This window comes from Chanodichthys erythropterus, chromosome 1 (genome assembly GCF_024489055.1).
Source record: "Chanodichthys erythropterus isolate Z2021 chromosome 1, ASM2448905v1, whole genome shotgun sequence".
Lineage (NCBI taxonomy): Eukaryota > Metazoa > Chordata > Actinopteri > Cypriniformes > Xenocyprididae > Chanodichthys > Chanodichthys erythropterus.
The window spans coordinates 10,053,653-10,073,415 of NC_090221.1; the positions used below are offsets into that span (position 1 = coordinate 10,053,653).

At 37.4% G+C, this 19,763-nt stretch overlaps 1 protein-coding gene across 2 annotated transcripts; it reads right to left on the reverse strand.

The window, feature by feature from the left end:
* Positions 1-24: 24 nt before the first annotated feature.
* On the reverse strand, positions 25-19,616 carry ocrl (OCRL inositol polyphosphate-5-phosphatase). 2 transcript variants are annotated; one of them, XM_067387535.1, is made up of 24 exons: positions 18,938-19,616; positions 18,295-18,374; positions 14,304-14,395; positions 13,965-14,003; positions 13,395-13,508; positions 12,835-12,984; positions 12,472-12,712; positions 12,234-12,392; positions 12,046-12,147; positions 11,699-11,813; positions 11,437-11,553; positions 11,010-11,191; positions 10,768-10,879; positions 9,888-9,997; positions 9,612-9,747; positions 9,426-9,536; positions 8,812-8,977; positions 7,973-8,208; positions 7,364-7,387; positions 5,315-5,431; positions 5,143-5,227; positions 4,120-4,247; positions 3,075-3,186; positions 25-2,419 (listed from the first exon to the last, which is right to left on the reverse strand). In XM_067387535.1, the coding sequence occupies exons 1-24, from the start codon at positions 18,977-18,979 to the stop codon at positions 2,295-2,297; spliced, it is 2,895 nt and encodes a 964-aa protein (XP_067243636.1). In that variant the 5' UTR covers positions 18,980-19,616; the 3' UTR covers positions 25-2,294. The 2 variants fall into 2 exon arrangements, with proteins under 2 accessions (XP_067243636.1, XP_067243643.1); XM_067387542.1 differs by lacking the exon at positions 7,364-7,387 and having other exon boundaries at positions 26-2,419; positions 18,938-19,615.
* Between the last annotated feature and the right edge of the window lie 147 nt (positions 19,617-19,763).

Below are 19,763 nucleotides of genomic sequence, written 5' to 3' on the forward strand. Positions count from 1 at the left end.
ACTGCTATGAGAAAAAGCCAGAAATCCCAATAATATGTTCATAATGTCTTTATTTCATTGAATAAATTAGATGTCCCTGCCCCTCCCCACAAATAAAACAAAGTATGTGCAAGTACCCAGCTGCAAAGTACCAGGATCATTACAAACACTGAATGGAAAGAAAGACAGGACACAACAATAAACAGTAAACAGATGGGGCGGTGATCACAGAACACCAGAAATCTGTACAATGGCCATCTGAATTTCTGTTCCTCTGATTCAGTCTCCTGCAATGAGGTCCTCCCAGAAACATCATCTATTGGCATTGAAAAAAGTGATTTCAGCCGAGCTCCCTTTCCAAAGCAGAAATGAGAAAAAAATAAACCCAACAGACAGCTCAGACACAGGAGCTTTTAAACATGGCAGAGGATGTGAAGTGATTTAGACTGAGATTTGAGAGTGGATCATTGGAGGACATTGAGCCACAGCCAATATCATCCACAGAACATCACTACTTAAGAGTTTTCAACACTCTCAGAAAAAAAAAAGTGCAAAAATTGTACCAGCTTGTTACTGGGGCAGCACCAAAAGGACATTTTTGCACCTTATTTACCCCTAAAAGGTTCACTGCAGTACCTTAAAGATACATAGTACTACTCTAAGGTACTAATATGCACCCTTTAGGGGTAGATAAGATAAAAATTTGCCTCTTTAAAGGCACTATACCAGTGACAAACTGTTGTGCCCCTAAAGAAACTATTTTTGCACATTTATGTCTAAAAGCAAAGGAAGGCAGGACACAGAGTTGGTCAAAAACTGATTACAACTCTTTTTCTGAGTCGCAAGAATCACAAAAAAACATTTCCTTTGAGATTCTAAGAAAATATTACTAATGCACAGGGGCAACATGTCACACACATTACATGGAGAAGCAGCTTTAGTGGTTTGTGTTACAATAATATTTAGCATTGGTGTAATGATTAACGCTGATATAACAGAAGAGACTTCCTCTTCACACACTGTTCAACAAAACCAGACTGACTGGTGCAAGGTTTAAAATCCAGCAGAATTTCAGCCGGCACTCACAAATAAGTTCAACAGAATCCCAATATGTACTATGAGTTCAAGAGAGACAAACATATGCCAGTTTGTCATTACATGGAAATATAAAGTGTAAATGTAACATGAAACAACACCAACAAAGGACACAAAGACTGTAAACGTACACAAAGTTATCCCAGTCTGGGTTAGTATAACACACAGCATACATATAAATAGAAGGAACACGTTTGAATCTTCATTACAGGACATGACAGAACAATAAAAGACCCAGTGAGCACATCAGTTAAAACGTTAATGTCTCTGTAGCACAACAGGATCCAGAGCAGATCTGTAAAAGAATAAGACCTCGAAAGAATAAAAGTATCAGCCCCAGAGTCTAGATCGAATAAAGATACCACATCCGACGCTCATTGCCATTACTGAAGATGAATAAGGATTATGGGTGTGCAATCACAACAGACTGATGTGGAGTCTAAAGCATAACAGATTCATCTGTGGAGGACATCCAAATGCCCAAAGCTGAGACTGGAAAACATAAATAACATGTGCACACCACAACGGACAATGTCGGCTGATTCATCGTGATTCAGATAGAACTGTGAGTAAAGATCATAGTCCAGACTTCTCCTCCGCTCTGAAAGGTAGTCGATTGTCTAAGCCACCTTGTAGGAACACTTCTTTGTGAAGGTCATTTTCGAAGGAGAAAAGGAAGCGTGAGACAGGAGGGAAAAATGTGCTCTGGGCTCCGAGGGAGCGTTTAAACTGGCAGCAGCAGTCAATACAATCTCCATTACATGGCTTTCTTTTAGTGTAACAAAGTCATTCTTATGAGTGCCCACGAGTCACTTTCACTCACATTCAGGCAAATAAGGTTGGAAATATCGGATTTGGCATTACAGCACTCTGATCCAGAGGTTAAAACGAGAGAAAGTGGGGTTGCACGTGGGATTATGGATGCTACAGTCAAAAAGATGAGGTTTGTAAGGGTTAAAGTGTAGTAATTAATACTCCCAGAGCCAGGGAGCAGATATAAACTGACACCTATTCCTCTGAAGCAGGAACAGAAGAACAGCGTAACGTAACCAATGGGAAATGTCTGTGCAAAACAGAACTAACCAACAGTGCCAAACTTTCATCACGGAGGCAGGTAGCCATCTTAGTGTATGGTGGCTCAATATAGCTCCCAGAAAACCAACCACAAACACACCTCAAGTGTCTTTTTGGCTTGGCACCTCATTCTGCAGTCCTCTTTCTCAGTCTTCATCGCCTCCCATCAGGAACCCCATTATGAAGTCATTGGCTTTCTGACGATCATGTGGTGTCTGTTTGCCAGCAAGGTTGGGAGGCGGTCGAATGAGGAGGCTTGCGAAGAGAGTAGCTAGACAAGAGGAACAACAAAGATTCAACCCAATGTTTTCTATTTGCTGCCAATAGAAAGACTGTTTCACACGGGACATGGCAAATTGTGGAATTGCCACATGGCTGTCGCTTTCTCTCATAGTGAAAGTGTTTTGAGCAGTGGCGGAGGGCGAACGTTGCTATATTTACAATCAACAAGGTAACTTTTGTATTTTCTAAAAACCACATAAATAAAACATATTGGAAATGTTGTGTTTGTGTTATTCCTTTATTTATTATTTCATGGGAATATGACTAGCATAGTTTTCATGTCTGACACCGTTAGCTTTTTACCTGGCAAACCAACTTGTTTACTCACGTTTTTTGTTTTTAAATTTATATCTCTGTATGAGATTTTTGATTGGTCATACAACTCTGGGAATTCCACTACATTTAAAACGATCTTCTCCATCATATTTTCAATATTCTGATATGAGCTCAATGAAATGTTCTATGATTAGTTGTTAATAAATCTGTTCAATAATTGGTTGACACTGCTGCCACTGCTGCTTGCAAAAAGTTAAAACACAAAGAGCCATGCTTGTGGAAGAGGCATTTTGAAAGCATTTTGCCACTTTCCGTATGTCTCCCATTGCATCACATTCCCGTGTGAAAGGACCGTAAGTCAGACTCACCTAGGAGATTGGCGTTCAGGTTGTTGTCAATAGAGTGTTTGAGTAATTCTCTCAAGAAGGCCATCAAGTAGCGGAACACATTGCGATGGGCTCGTGGGAGCTGAGATATTAGCTGTTTTTTGGAGGAAAACAAACAATTAATTGTTAAACTTTGTTTATTTCTAGGTTTACAATACATTTTGAATCTTAAACTTTTCAATGTTGTCTCAGACTTTTGGAATCCACTGTATTTTGGATGCTTTTCATAAGAGCATTTTAGATACAATTCCATGAAAAATTCCATAAAAAATAATTTTGATAATCTGAACGATCATGTGTATTATGTATAAATATGGTTAGGTGGTTACTAATATATAATATATATATTTTTTTTTTGTTTTGTTTTTTTTCTCCTTTTTTCAAAAACATTAAAAACAATAAAAAAATATATAATATATAATATATATGTTTTATACTATATATATATATATATATATATATATATATATATATATATATATATATAATATGTTTTTAATGTTTTTGAAAAAAAAAAAACAACAGTAAAAACCATGCTGTAAAATATTATTACAATTTAAAATAACTGTTTTCTATTTTAATATATATTTTAAAATGTATTTTTTTTACTGACCCCAAAGTTGTGAATGGCAGTTTATATATAGACCCATTCAGAGTTTTTTCATGGGGATTTATATCCTCATGAGTTTATAACATTATAATAAATTTGCACATTATTATACATCATAATTGAACTGCACAGTTTAGACCCTGTTGTTAATTTTTAGAAATAATGTTTTTGAATGTACTAAGTTGGAAGGTTCTGTCTAACTTACAGCAATAGCTGAGAGACAAATCCTTTCATACAAGTAAAATGGACACTGTAACTGAAATATACCCAAATGAATTGGAATCAAATCACATTGAACACAGAATCAGATTGAACTCTTGTGAATACGAACTGAATCAAGTATATCTATAGATACCAAACCCTACCACAGACAGCATATGAAATACACTGTCATGACACTACCAATATAATATGTACCTGTTTGCAGAGGCGGCTGTCATTAGAGCAATCAAGACAGCGCTGATAGAGTTCATAACACAGCACAGGTTCAGGAAGAGCCTCCAAGAAGATCAATAGTGCTTCAGCAACTGAGTGATTACAGCCAGCTAACCAGCAGTCAAGGAGAACCACAGTGAACAGTGAGAATGCACATTTTAGCCAAAGGAAGAGAAAATATGGCAGTGAGAAAAAGGAAAAGACAGGGAGAAAAAAAAAAAAAAGAAAAAAAAAAAGAGAACACAACGTCTCTAGGGATGTCTCAAGCACTATTACAGTAGGACAGAGGGAACATTCTCAGTCACTCAGTAGCATAGTCAAGAATTGTGTGGGAGAGTCCAACCAGTCAGAGCATTTTTAAAGGGAGCCACTCGGTCACATTCACTGAAGTGACAGGCATTAGCATTTCTATGCTAAGGAACTCTGAGAGGTTTGTCAAGACCAAGGGTTTTCAAAGTCAAAGACAGTGGGCCTCTCTTCTAACACAACATACATGATGACATCCCCATTTTTTTGCTAACACTTTACAATAAGGTTTCATTAATTAATGTTAGTTAACTACTTTAGTTAACTACAACTTCTATAGAATTTAAATTTTAGTTAATGTTAATTGCAACCTTTACTCATACATTATTAAAATCAAAAATTAGTTAATGCACTGTAAACTAACATGAACAAACAATGAACTGTATTGTGCTTTTAATAACTCATCATCAAGCAAGTCCCACACTTTCTTCTCATTAATTCATTTTTCGTTGCTGCTATATCATGTTAAAGCAGTCCTGCGCGGATATATTAACATACAGATAAACTATATAGAAAAATCTCTATCGATTGATTTCGTCATATCGCTCAGCCCTGACATGCTCTCATGCCCCTTGAGGAGGCATGCCTCACACTTTAAAAAAAACCCTGGTCCAGACTATCAGAGTAATCCATCTGCTGGGAAAATCTCTTGCCCTTTCTATATAGAAACATATTTCTAATTTTGGTGGGAAAGGATACGGATGGATTCAGGAATGCTGGTGTCCAAGCAGTCAATAATACTTTGTAGTTCATCTTGCAGGCCAGGGGTCTGGAAAAGGTCCTCCTGTAATAAAGAAAAAGAAAATAATTTAATTAGTAATTTGAGATGTTATGGTCAATCATTAGTACATTCATGTTTTATTTTATTTACCTGCTGGCAGGCCTTGGTGTAGAGGTGATTAACAAGCAACCAGACCTCTTTGGGAATCTTCAGAGGTTTATCCTCTGTTCCAGAACTGTCCAACAAGGAATACATCCGGGATTTCTCCTGATAAAATTGAGAATTGTCTTAAAAGCTATATTTAATCTGGTATTAAATTTAAGAAGAGAGCCATAAAATATCTTGTAGTACTTTACACAAAGTACACTTTGATGTCCCATTAAATTTTTTTAATGCAATAGATCCTATGCATGTTTGTTGTAAACTACTATATATTTCTGATAAACCTTTATGTAACAATTAACACAGCATGATAAGCCGTTTTAAACACAAAGATCTGTATGCCCCTAAAATGATGATTTTGGTCTTGACCTTCTCATCTGTATAAAATATTATATATTTAAAAGATATATTATGATTTTTCATCAAAAGAACTACAACAAAAACATTTCTTAAAATTCTCACAGCAAAGTAGTAACATCATTTGTAATAAAACTAACAAATTTTAAGATACTGTAATTTCATGAAATGCGTAATATAGCTGTTTGTGAATGGAAAAGTCTGCAAATTTCAAAGATCAAAGCATGATAAAGTGGAGTTATTGTTTCCCAAAAGAAAGAACCGATTCTGAACTGCCTGAAACATGTAGTCAGTAATTCCAGTCTTACTTCCTGAATTAGCATAATGCCAGCCTATGGTCTTCATTGGCTGCTAGGGCTGTTAAATTAAAATTAAAATTTAGAATATTCGTCGAATTAAAAACAAAAAAACTCTTCTGGTTTCAGAATAGTGCTCGCTAGTGCCCCCTTTGTGGGCAAAATGCACCCTCGATGCAAACTTTGTCGAGCCTGCAAGCTCTGCAGCAGACATCTAGCAGACAGTCAATGTGGCATTATGTCATGAAAGTGTGGATTTGGAGGAAGATAACGAGGGGTGGACAATCCTGTTCCTGGAGATGTACCTACCAGAAAAGTTCAGATCCTAACATACCTGTCTGTAATTATCAAGTGCTCCTGAAAATCTTAATGAGCTGCTTCAGTTATGTTTGAGCAGGGTTGGAGCTGAACTTTGCGGGAAGACAGATCTCCAGGAACAGGACTTGGCACCTCTGGCTTAGGGATGGAACAGAGCCTAAAACAAACGCCATCGTTACGGTTTATGAAGCGCTGAGGAAGCCTCTGGAGCTGAAATTCAGATATGGTAATAAGCGTTTGGTTTCTAACATGCGCTGGAAATGGTAGACCAATCACAGACTGGGCCATCTGACCAATCAGAGCACAGTGGGGTCTCAGAAAGGATGGGTTTAGAGAGACCGAATTTTTTATCAAACCGTTTCAGACACTATAAGAAAACAGGTGGTGCTGCAATTTATATTATGAGAAAATTAGTGCTTTTTTGTGCTTGGATGCATGTAAACCTATTGTATGAGGCTTCCAAAACTAAATTTGTAACCTTTAAAATCATTATAGGGGCACTGTATAACAGGCATAAATTCAGCCACATGATCTTTGAAAAAGGGCCACAAATAACAATCCTCTCTCTCATACACACACAGAAACATGTTACATGGAGAACAGTGACAGCCCCAAGACCGTTAAACGATATAAGGGGACTCATGCAATTAGTAGGAATGCAACTCATGCTGAGCCACAGAGGCAAGATCAGAATCAAAAACAACTCTGAAGAACAGTTGACTTCAAATTACAAACACGGATTTGTGAGGCTGGTTTCACCATGCTGTGAGCTGCTTCCTCTCTCTACTAATCTAATATCACAGTGAGCTGGGTGGGGAAGGGATGGGAGGGGCAGGGTACAAGCTGAGAGATTCAAGCCTCAGTGGTTTTCATTAGCCTGAACCAGCAGAGTGACTGCAGCAAGCTGACCTGGGTGAACAGGCAAGCACTTTGAGAAACTGAAACACTAGGACAAACATTTAAAAACAGGACAAAGTTATCCTCAATCATACATGTAGGCCCGATAATAGCAGCTGTCCTATTGCATGATTTGCACTCTTTTTCTGTGCATGAAGAGGGACTTTACCTTTTCCATGCAGCTATCCTCTCCCTGAGCATCATGCAGACCCAGAATGATTGGTCGGAAAGGAGTAGTCAGAGCAGAAAGGAGTAAAGGAGGGAGGAGAGATGAGACAATAGAGAAACATTGCGTAATCAGTGAGAAGACAAGAGACGGTATTGCATAATTACAAATAAGCAGCTTTCAGCTTCCAATGGGGATCATTGACCAACAGAGAGATAGAAACAGAAAATAACTAAATATGATTGACTATTCTCTAAATGAAAAATGAAATATATTTTAAGAATAAAGTGGAGAATGGAACAGTGATGAACAACATAGAGAGTTTGCATGATGACTGAGTGTTACTGAACAAGCTGCATCTTATCAAAACATTCTCTTTGTACATGACTTCCTCATTGTAGCCTCAGCGCAGAATTGTGTCAAACCTGAAAGTCTTCCCTTATCTAAAATCTGGGGGAAAAATTACTTGCCACAGTCTGTCATTACCTTCCACGGCCAAGAAAGTGGAAAGACGACTTTTGTTTTTGTAATGGCAGCCACTTATCTTTACTTAGCAATGTATTGTGTGATAATAATCTATCTAACCAACTGCAGCTGTGGCCTGTGCCTCACCAGATCGATGAGTTTGGTGACGGGGATCTCACGGATGGGCTTCTTCATACGGCACAGAGTCTCCAGAGATGTGCCAAAACAGCTGGGCAGATAGTTTCCAGAGACAGTGATGAAGTAGTCTTTCCCCCGGTCCAGATGAAGCACCAGGATGTCCTCGATTTTATCCTCACCAGAGTTTAGCAATGTTACCGAATCTTTACTGACATACACCTCCAGGAAGATCTCCATTGTCTCATCTTGTAAAAAAAATATATATATATATTTGAGACAGTCTGGAATATAGGCACAGTCTGCACATAAATCAACAAATTCAGATGACACATATTTGTGTGTTCTCAACCTGATATTAGCAGTTGACATAACATTTCACCTTCTTCATAGAAAATGGCCTTTCATTTCTTCTCTTATATTTTCATAATTTGGCAAAATTATCAATTCAAATTGCTTAAATTAGTGATGAACTGAATTTATTTTTTGTCCAAAACCAAATGTAAAGTTTTAAAATACACTGACAAAGTCAAATAGACACTGACATAGTCAAAGCATGTCATTGGAGAAGAGTGTAATTTTTTCCTTCCAAAACTATTTTAGCCAAATATTTCCCAGTAAAATTCTGTGGTCCTTTGGAATGAACAATGTGGATACAAATTAGCTATATTTATCATCAAAATGGGTTCTATTTAAAAAAAATGCCGTCATGAAATTACATACTGCCAAACTATAAAGTCTAATTATATCTTGCTAATCAGGAAGCAAAACATTATCAAACATTAAAAAAAACATATAATTCTTTTTTATGACAAAAATACAGGGTTAAAATGCCATTATGAGATACTCACTAGGGTCTAGTACGCCTTCGTTGGGCTCAGCACGTAGCCAGGTTTTACAGTATTGAGAGTCATTGAGTTTGGGAATGAAGGCAAAGGTGCAAGCAACCTGTCCATCATTAGTGATAAGAAAACTCTCACGCTGCAGCTGACGGAACTTCACATTCTCAAAGGAGAACTATGGAATTAAGAACAGGGATAACATGAAAATGCGTTTGAATGATAGTGCATGAGGCTGTAAACACAAATGTTTTTACAGTCACTTTTGATCAATCTGCACGCATCAAAATGCATCCTTTCAAAAATCTATAATAATCAGACCCCAACTTTTGCATGGTATGGGTATTTAACTACCCTCAGTGTGCACTGATTCTCCAGGTGATGCTGATCAGTTTATTTTTTAAAGACACTGCCCCAGTGCATTCCATCTAAAAGCAATTATGGCACATGTGATTAGCTCATAATCCACTCACAGTGCAGAGAAGTGCTAAGATTGTGCAAACATTATCGACACTCCACTGATATACAGTGGGATCTCAGAAAGAATGGAGGCAGGCAAGAGGATCAATGCAGAGTGAGTTTGTCAGAAGATAAACTGACCTGTCTGTCTCCCTGTCATTACTCACCTCCCGTCGGGTTAGGGACAAAGAGGGCAGAAAGTCATTTTCCATCCTGTCCATGTCCCGCACAATCTCTTCAAACACCTTCTTGTAGCGCTGCTCAATCACCATCTTTACCTGCAGCACACACATAAAATCAATGTGATGTTCTCAACTCCTTTATTGGAGCATGATGAAAGGAGTTAACCTCACCCCTATACTGAAGAGAGAGCTGACGGGTTTGTGGTCACTGGTCTTTAGCTCCATGTGACTGCGGTAGTGAAGTTGCTTTACGCTGCTCCCCCTCCAGAGTATACGGTCGCACCAGGCAGGGACTCGACACTTCCCACTATCAAAGCACCCCAGAGGACAAAACCAAATCATGATGTGTCAGCTTCATTTTTTTTTTACTTTAAGAGCATTTTAACAGCAAGTGATCTTCAAACAATGATGTATAAAGGAAGAGGTCCTGATGTCCAAAAACTTTACCTTGAGTCCCATCGATCTGATTTAGCATCATATTTGTAAGTTGGGATGAAATTAATCTCCCCTTCCATGAAATCAGTGAAGGCACATTTAGTCTTTCTCTGAATGTTCAGCTGGCAACGTGAAACAGAAGATGTAATTAAGTGTGCTTTCAGAGCAAAAATGGAAGTCTATATTTGGCTACCACTTAAAGAACTGCCATATACACACAGGAAAAAGAAAAGAGGAAGCAACAAAAAATAACATAAAACCAGCTGGGGTAAAAATACAGTGGGGTGCATAAGTAAAAGAGAACACCAATGAAAATACTTTTGTGCTTTTTAATTAAACATATTAAATAATATTAATAACATAATGTGATTGAAAAGTTCTGGATTTAAAAATGCCACTTTATTAGGTACACCTTGCTAGTACTGGGTTGGACCTTTTTCGTTCAGAACTGCCTTAATTCTTCGCGGCATAGATTCAACAAGGTGCATGCTCAGAAATTTTGGTCCATATTAACATAAAAGCATCACGCAGTTGATGCAGATTTGTCAGCTGTCATGTTCAAGATACCAGTTTGGGATGATCTGAACTTTGTGACATGGCATGTTATCCTGCTTGAAGTAGCCATTAAAGTCACTTAAATCACCTTTCTTTCCCAATATGATGCTCAGTTTGAATAATATCTTGGCTACATGCATAAAAGCATTGCTGCCATGTGATTGGCTGATTAGATATTTGCGTTAACAAGCAGTTGAATGAGCGTACCTAATAAAGTGGCTGGCAAGTGTATTTTATATATATATTTTATATATATATATTTTACATTATATATATATATATATATATAAAAAAAGATAAAATATTATAATAAGGAGGCATTATCCCTAAGTCTCACCTGATCATACTCCTGAAGCTTCCGTAATTCATTCCCAGCAATAAGTTTTTTTACCTCCCCGGTATCATGCAAACATAGCCTGTAGTTAAGATCTCCAAGCCAAATCACCACACTTAAGAGGAGAAATCATAAACATTTAAATATAGGTACAATATTACCTTAAAAATATAGTTATCTAATCATGGAATATCAGTTTCAGAAAAAAAGGCCACACTGGATGACTGAACGACAGTGACACTCACTCATGTTTGACTATACTGAGAGGGGGGTAATCCAGCAGGTGGAAACTCATGCGGGCACAGATGTCTTTGTAGTCCTGGTTCCGCCGCTCAAAGTCCTCCACATGAGCCGCCAAATGAGAGTTTACGAAGCAGAAGCTGGTATTGTGAAACACAAAACGCACAGCCACTCCTCCTTTATTCCCCTATAGTAATGGAGGAATAAAAGTAGGTTAATCTTATCAATTTACATACACTGATTTACTGATAAAAGGAAAATATCATTCAATTTGATATTTGTGATAATCAATACCACTCTAAGATTACACCATATCTAATACAAATACAACAAAAGATTTTTATTAAAAATAAACAATTTTATGCCGAAAGATAGCTAAAAAGACTTCCTGTTTTGACAAACCACTTCCTATTTCAACAAATGCAAACATACCATTTTATTCATGAGACCAGTTCCCACAGACTCAGAAGCCACATCTCTAATGTGATCTGTGTGCTCCTTGCTGACATACACCACCAACATCATTCCCACCAGGCGAATGATACGGACCTGAAGACAGACACCATACACAGCTTCACGAAAAGTCCACACAAAATGAAAGTACAGATGCTACTTTCAGGGTGCCACAGAAATGAAAAGACTGTTCTTTGCATTTTAAATGTTGATTAGCAAAAATCAGCTGTTGTTCACTCACACATGTGTATCTGGCTTTAGGGTGGAGGCTTTTCTCTACTGCATTAACCCATAACTGTTCTTTGGATGAGTCCATATAGAGAAATGCCTCTGTGCTCAGGTCCAGCTCCTGAAATCTGACAAATAACGGAATAAATCAGACAAAGCACTATGATCTTAATCAATCAAACCTATTATTGGACAATATATAATGTACAATGATCTATTAAGGTTAGTCACAAAACTTCAAATATAATGACTGTTTTCAAACAATTTCCAAAATGTATGCATGTTACACTTGCGTTTCCTGATCTAACAATGTTTCAGATTCATTATTTTATAGCGAGGGGCTCTTGTTCTGCCACTCACCCCAGTGCATAGACATCTGGAGGGTCTGGGTCACTGCACAGCCAGGGCTCAAGACTGCTGTCAGGGGATTGACCGTTCACATTCCAAGTGCCTATGAAGAACCTGTAAAATACAGTGACTCAGTCAAACACTTGGAATCAGCTAAAACAAAATCATTTACATTACGTTTCCAGGCATGTGACACTCACCGGAAGTTCTTAATGTCCACATATTCTTTCTCTTTCTTGCTGAGGCGATACTTAAGCAGGCCTTCCCTTGACCCCGAGTGGCTGCTCATCATGGCCTGTCTCATGGTGTACTTTGATGGGCTGTCAGACCAGGAAACGGAGCGGTCTACAGACTGAAATCTGCCATGAAAAAAACAACAGTGTGTTCAACAAAACTGAAAATGTACAGGTTTCTGCATTTAAAACCAGTAGCACTCACTCATTTCTGACAGGTGTGGCATTCAGTGCAGATGGTGGCCTTTCTTTAGTAGTCAGGCCTGCCGTATGGTTAGTCGATGGTGTGTATGTGCCTTTCCGAGGGGGAAGAGGGGGCACTGGTGGAGGTGGCGGCTCTCGTTGTGCAACTATACGGTTTTGTTTGTTCTTCTTCTCTTCCACTTTCATACAATGGTTAAAATTTTCTTCAAAACCAAAATCTGTTGCAAGTGAGAGGATGGGGTCTATGAGCACAGAGAGGAACAGAGCAGAAGGATCCTAAGTGACAGAAACTCACAGTCTTTGGTGTATATGGCCATGTAACCCAATTTGGAAATCATTATGTTCTGGCATTTTTATTCCATACCTGTATTTGAGGGCTTTGCTAAAGTACTTTTCATGATGTTGTTCGAGGTGGATTTGGAGGTACCTCTTTGAGGTGGAACAGGAATGCAGTCTTTGACTGGAATAGGTACAACAGGCTCCATCTTCTTGGGCAGTGAACTCCTCTTCTCAGCTAAAGGTGGACCATTTAACAGTGATGTTTCATGTATTTATGAATTAGTGCTTTAAATAAAATTGAGAATGGCTTTCAAAACATCTTTAGCAGTGGTAATTTGATACAAGCTGAAAAAGGTTCAAATAAATTAGAGAAATCATGCAGCAGGTGGTCTAACGGTTGGCACGATTGTGGCTGTAACAATGCAAACTAAAATAAACCAACACCAAAGAATTAAATCTGTCAAACTTTCTGCCTGACATTGAGGTCAAATTCTTCCAGGAAGCATTCATTACTGACAAACCTATAAAACTGGGTGTTGGTTACCCTGGTAAATAAATGATTAGAGTAGTTAATAAATAAGATATGTGGCTTGATGTTTGATGTGGCTTGGATGCATCCTGTGCAGGGGAAATGAGGTATATCACCTTGCTGTTGGGCCTTCGTCACATGCTGTAAGAAAGCCTGAGTGTGTACGTCATCCTGCAGCTCCAGCAGAAGCTCTGGCATTCGCTCGCCTCGAAGACGAATCCGTATCGTCGCTGTTGAGGAACAGAGTAACATTCTCACATCCAAACATCACAGCTATACATTTTCTCTATCGCTATATATATTCTCTATCAAAAGCATTTTTCGTAAGTGAACCCTTATTTATTAAGGCAGCATGCATTAAGAAATATAGATCGTATATATATAAAAAAAAAAACAGTGCATATAATCTACTGCAATTTCATACAATTTATAAAAAGAAAATTAAATGGATAAAAGTAGAAAAAAGCTGCATATCCTGAATGTTGCTACAATAAGCTGCTTATGGCCAGATAGATATTATTCAACCAAAAATTATAATTATTTGAAAAATTATGCACTAAAATTGTATCCTATCCCTCTCTTGGCAAAATGGCCAAGGAGAAGAAAATGTGAACTAAAGAATCATATCAAACAAATAGATAATTTAAAAGCTGGCTAATAAAAAAAACAAAAACAAAAAAACTTACTGTTAATCGAGAGGTCAATGAGAAGTGCTTCTTCAGCCTCTAAAAGGGAAAATTAAAGAAAATCAGAGAGAGGTACAGCACATCATACAGGTTTTCAGGGGACTGTACCAGGAAATATAAAACATAGCCTGCTGTCTATGGTGACAAATGTTTTTCAAATATTTGATCAGGGGAGAGAGATTTTATTATGCAAACACAGTGCTAATTTTCTAAGCCTCACTTTCAGAGACCAAAGGTGAGTTTGCACAGGGAGAAAACAATTTTAGTGAGAAGAGAGCAAATGTATTTACACTGTCACAAAGCCCTTCTGTAAACTATAAATAGTCATTAGAAACTTACCTCGAACTATCTGAAAATGGTTATTGATGGGGATGGACAGCTGGGGCACAGGGCTTAACACAATAGCTTCAGGGTTTGCCAAAATATCCAACCTAACAACAAGAGACACATTCATGAGAAGTCATACAAGAGCACATAACCCATCTCATAAGATTTCCTTTAGGAATTCCACTTATTGTTCCAGGATATTTAACATAGTCGGTTCATAGATTTCATTTTTGAAAGAAACAAACTCAAAACAGGGTGATAACACCTTTTCTGTTCAGTTAGTTAGTTTATTCATATAGCACAATAAAATAAGTCGCTTATGAAAATGATGAAAAAAATATAAAAACACCAATCAAAACAATAAAATAACAGACAAAGACATTAAATACAGAGAAAACAAGCTCAGAATGACTCACATAGTATAAGCCTTCTCTAAAAGTTTTAAGTTTTACTTTCTCTCTAAAGTAATTCTGTACAGATTAAGTTTAGCACACAGCACAGCAGCACACTGAGAATGATAAACTACTGTTGTTTGTGGTCAGTAAGATTTCTTTTTTTAAAGAAATATTTTTTTAAAGGATGCATTTTTTTAAAGGATTAAATTGATTAAAAGTGACAGTAAAAACATAATGTTACAAAAGATTTCCACTTCAAATAAATGCTGTTCTTGTGAACTTCCGAAATAAACTGTATTACAGTTTCCACAAGAACATTAACATTGACAATAATATAGATAATAATAATAAAGAAATTAAATGTTTCTTGAGCAGCAAATCAGCATATTAGAATGATTTCTGAAAGATTATGAGACACTGAAGACTAGAGTAATTATGCTGAAAATTCAGCTTTGCCATTACATTTCAAAATATACAATAGAAAACAGTTTTTTAAATTTCAATAATATTACACAATATTTCTGTTTATTGTTGTTAAATAAATGCAGCCTTGGTGACAAAAAGTCAAAAACATGAAAAATTGTACTGACCCCAAACTTTTAAACTCTCATTTTCCACTATGGTCCACCATAATCTCATCAAAAATATAGCTTCAGAATACAGAGGGTGGAGGGAAGCTTATAGAAACGCAGCAGGCTAAATGCATATCGGAGGGCTAATTGCAGACCATATTTCACTCTCTGACAATAACAGTGCCAACTCCAGGGCATCAGGTTCCTCTCAACATGGTCTTACCTCCCATTTCACTCCATGGGAAATTCAATTACAGTGGATTATTGGAAAAACCTTCAGATTTCCCTGCCTGAGTGTGCCATGCAAACACATGGAGGCAAGACTAGAACCCCGCTGTGCTGCCAGTGAGCCCCCTCTCTCTCTTAGTCTCAGAAGACGATAATTGCTGTAATGGATGCTGTTGCCAGGAAACACAGCACTCGTGAACGAGGGAAAGTTGGCCTAGACTTACTAAGCAATCCCACATTCAATCAATACAAATAAGTAGTGATGATGGTTATACTATGCTCATGCCCAAAATATCTCCTTCCTTTCTGAGGTTAAACCATGGCACTCGTTGATGCATTAAAGTTCAATTGACAATGTAGCTCAAAATTCCAGTCAGACTAAATGAAACATACTTTAATATACTTTTATTATTTGCCCTCCACAATTATTGGCACCCTTAGTAAATATGAGCAAAGGCGGCAGTGAAAATAAACCTGCATTGTTTATCCTTTTGATCTTTCATTCAAAAAAATTCACAAAATTCTAATCTTTCATCGAAGTAAAACATTTGAATGTGGGGGGAAACTCATATTATGAAATAAATGTTTTTTCTCCAATACATGTTGGCCACAATTATTGGCACCCCTAGAAATTCTTATGAGTAAAATATCTCTGAAGTATATTCCCACTCATATTTACATTTTTTAGCACACCAGGGTGACTAGGAGCAGGAAATTGTCCAGTTATGACTTCCTTGTCCACAGGAGTACAAATATGTGTAAACAAACACAAAGATCAAATTTCCTTAATCATTCATCACAATGAGAAAAACCAAAGAATATAGTTCTGATGTGCAGCAAAAGATTGTTGAGCTTCACAAAATAGAAAATGGCCATAAGACAGAAACTAACACATTGAAAATCCCCATTTCCACCATCAGGGTAATAATTAAGATGTTAATACTGAAGGATCTGGAGAGGAATGGTCTCTTATCTTGTCCAAACTCATCAGACATTTTAGAAGAAGACTCAGGGCTGTTTTCTTGGGAAAAGGGCGTTGCAATAATTGGGTGCCAATAATTGTGGCCAACGTGAACTAGAGAAAAACATTTATTTTATAATGAGCTTTTTCCCCCCATTTTCAATTGTTTTACTTAAATGAAAGGTTATAATTTTGTGAATTTTTTTTAATGAAAGATCAAAATGATAAACAATGCAGATTTATTTTCACAGCCACCTTTGCTCATATTTACTAAGGGTGCCAATAATACTGGAGGGCACTGTATCTGCCATCATCTACTCACGATCTTGGCAGTCTAAAACTGTAGGATTTCATCTTTAAAACATAAATTAAGATATTTTTGATTTTGGTCCCTCCACTGAAAGTCAATTCCACCAAAACTCTTAAAAATGTTCATATATAGATCGTAAAATAAAGCCATATTAATAGAGCAGTTAATTCTTCTAAAGAGACACAATCACTTTCTAAGATTAATAGATTTATTAACATATAAACACTGATCAATGCACAGACATAAAGCTCATTAAATATGGTAAATGGGAGCTCAAACGTGCTTGCTTGACAAGCGAGAACTAATGAGGAATGTTCTTACATGTTACAAAAGTACGATTGAGCTGTCATTGACCATATTTGATGTGCTCTATGCATGTGCGTTGATCAATGTTTATATGTGAATAAAAGCCAAAATTACCTATCAATTATCTATCAAACTATCAATAGTGTTGCATGTTCTTATTCTAAGGATCCTTTTCATTACAAAGGGATTCAACAAATAACATTTGTGACCTTTTTTTACCCAGTCAGTTCCTGAGATTTGAGTAAAGCTGAGTGTGTACACTTTTAATGCAGTTAAAGAGTCTGTGTGCTCATGTGAGACTTATTAGGCTCTAGGACACTGAGGTGGAATGCAGCATAATGGGCAGCATGCTGGCATCCACCACCACTGCTCTAACACACACAACGAAAGCCACACTGACTAAACACCATCTGACTGAACAACCTTTCACGGAGTATTCTCACATCTATAGTAACCGGCAGTCCAAATAAATTGGATCATTTTCACTTTTCTGAGGTTCTTACTTCTATAGTGGTGAATGAGAGACTGCAGCAAAAATGATTTTTGCATTCCGTTTGCTCCAATAGCAAAATAAAGAACCATGATGATAGTGTTTCCATGTCTTTGCAAAAGAGGAAAAAAAATACAGAATTTTAATACGACAGTCATTTACAGCCATTGGCTGCCATTCATGACAGCCATTGTAACAGAAACTGTTCAGTATTTTAAGTATTTTTATTTATTTATGTATTTAATGGCAAGGTAATATCACAAAATATAGTGCATTACATTACATTTTTTTTAAATGAAAACAAAAACAAAAAAACTTGCATAACAATATAATAACTGTGGGAATGCTTCGTCACAGTAAGTAAAAATGGTCATGAATAATCATGAATTTTGCCATGTCTTGTTAAAAAACAAATAGCAGCCTGTTAAAAGCCAGCTGCATTCTCAAGATAGAGATGCTGGATAGATAACTAGCAATTAGACTTCCTGCATTGGTGGGTTTGTTTGCTAATGTCAAAAAGGCTAAAAGCGACCACACAATCATCAGTAATAACACAGACAGAATGAACCACCTGACAGAATGAGCAGCTCAGTCCAACAGAGATTGAAAAGCTGTTCAACTTTCTGAGGCTTTAACATTTTCTTTTGCAACTAATCCAGTTTAACACATAAAATCCAAGTTTAGTATAGCAGCAAAGCCCTGTTAATAAAGTGGAATGGAAAACTGAGGTCGTCTACTCACTTGAACTGTCCAGAACACTCTAACAGGGACAGGAGTCTTGGTTCTTTCTGTCCGCCTCTGAGCTCGTGTCCTCTAACCGTCTGAAAAAATCACTGTCAAGGGTTCAATTGAATAGCAAGAGGCAGAAAAAAGGGTGGAAAAGCGTGACGCCTCATGGCTCTCTCTCCCTCCCTCACAAAATCAAAGAACTTGTAGGACTTTATACAACTTCATTTGTTAAGTAATAAAACAATAGGGGAAATCCCGAACACATTTCAAGATGCATAAATACAATCAAAAGCGGTATTCTCTTTATAGCCTTCAGCTATAACGTGTCATACCCTTACAGACATCATATCAAGTTACATGACAATGTCACATTATGCTGTTCAAGTTATTCAAAGGAATGTAAGAACAGGGCAGAGTATGTTTAGATAAACAACACGCTTACTACGAGACACTTCTGTCTAAAAGCAGAAAACAGCAACAAGAATGACAGCATTTGTATTCTGTTCAGCCTCTTTATTACACTGACAAAACGAAAATAAATATTATTTTACCATTACAGCTAGGCTAACAAGACATGGCTAAATTACTTCTAAAGAGACTGCTATTGCTCTTAACAAAATGAAAATGAACAACTGAGCTCCCAAATAAAGGATACGGCCAAACATTGGCTATCTGGAATCCCGAATGAATGCTCCATCGTGAATGTAACAGTTAGTTAAGTGTGTTACATTAAAGCCGTCAAGCGGCTAGCTAACAGGCTAAACTCAGCGAGAGTGTTTTCTCATGTCAGGCTCCGCCCCTCACCGCTCGCGCAGCGCTGGCCTTCCGGGGTAATCGCGACACAAACCGCTCGATCAGGGAAGAATTTACCCTGTATCAACTGGTTGACCACAAACACTGTTAAATCAATGTTCACTCGCTCCTTCAAAATGAAGAGACGTAGACGAGAAATAAAAGAGTGCGATTTAACTTGAGAGCCGGTGAGGAGTCATTGAACTCCGGCACAAGCTCCGGAGAAAACAACACCAATCGAATAACGTTACAAGTGTATCAAATTTGGGCTGAAACAGAGTTACGGTTGATAACGGCTGCGTTGTCGCGTTAATAAACCAATAACATCTCAAGTGATGTTCGGGTTTACGTTGACCAAAATATGTAGTAAGACATCACCGGTCATGAATGAGTTTCGAGGTCATCATCGCCGCGCTCTCCCGGCCGCAGTAACATCACTGGGTGTGTTATGCGCTGCTCAGGGACGTCAAAGATACGCAACTTTTTCGCATATTCACTGTTCACTGCATTGTTTAAATATTTGCAGAGCCTTCGTCAAACGCCCTCATTTTAATCGGACGGTTGCTTTATTAATCGTAAATCTCAAATAGCCTGTTAAACGGATATAAGGGCTGTTGCCTGTCCTTTTGGTTGCATAATGTTTTCTTTAGAAGGATAAACAATGTGTTGCAAGTGTATTATTATTTCGA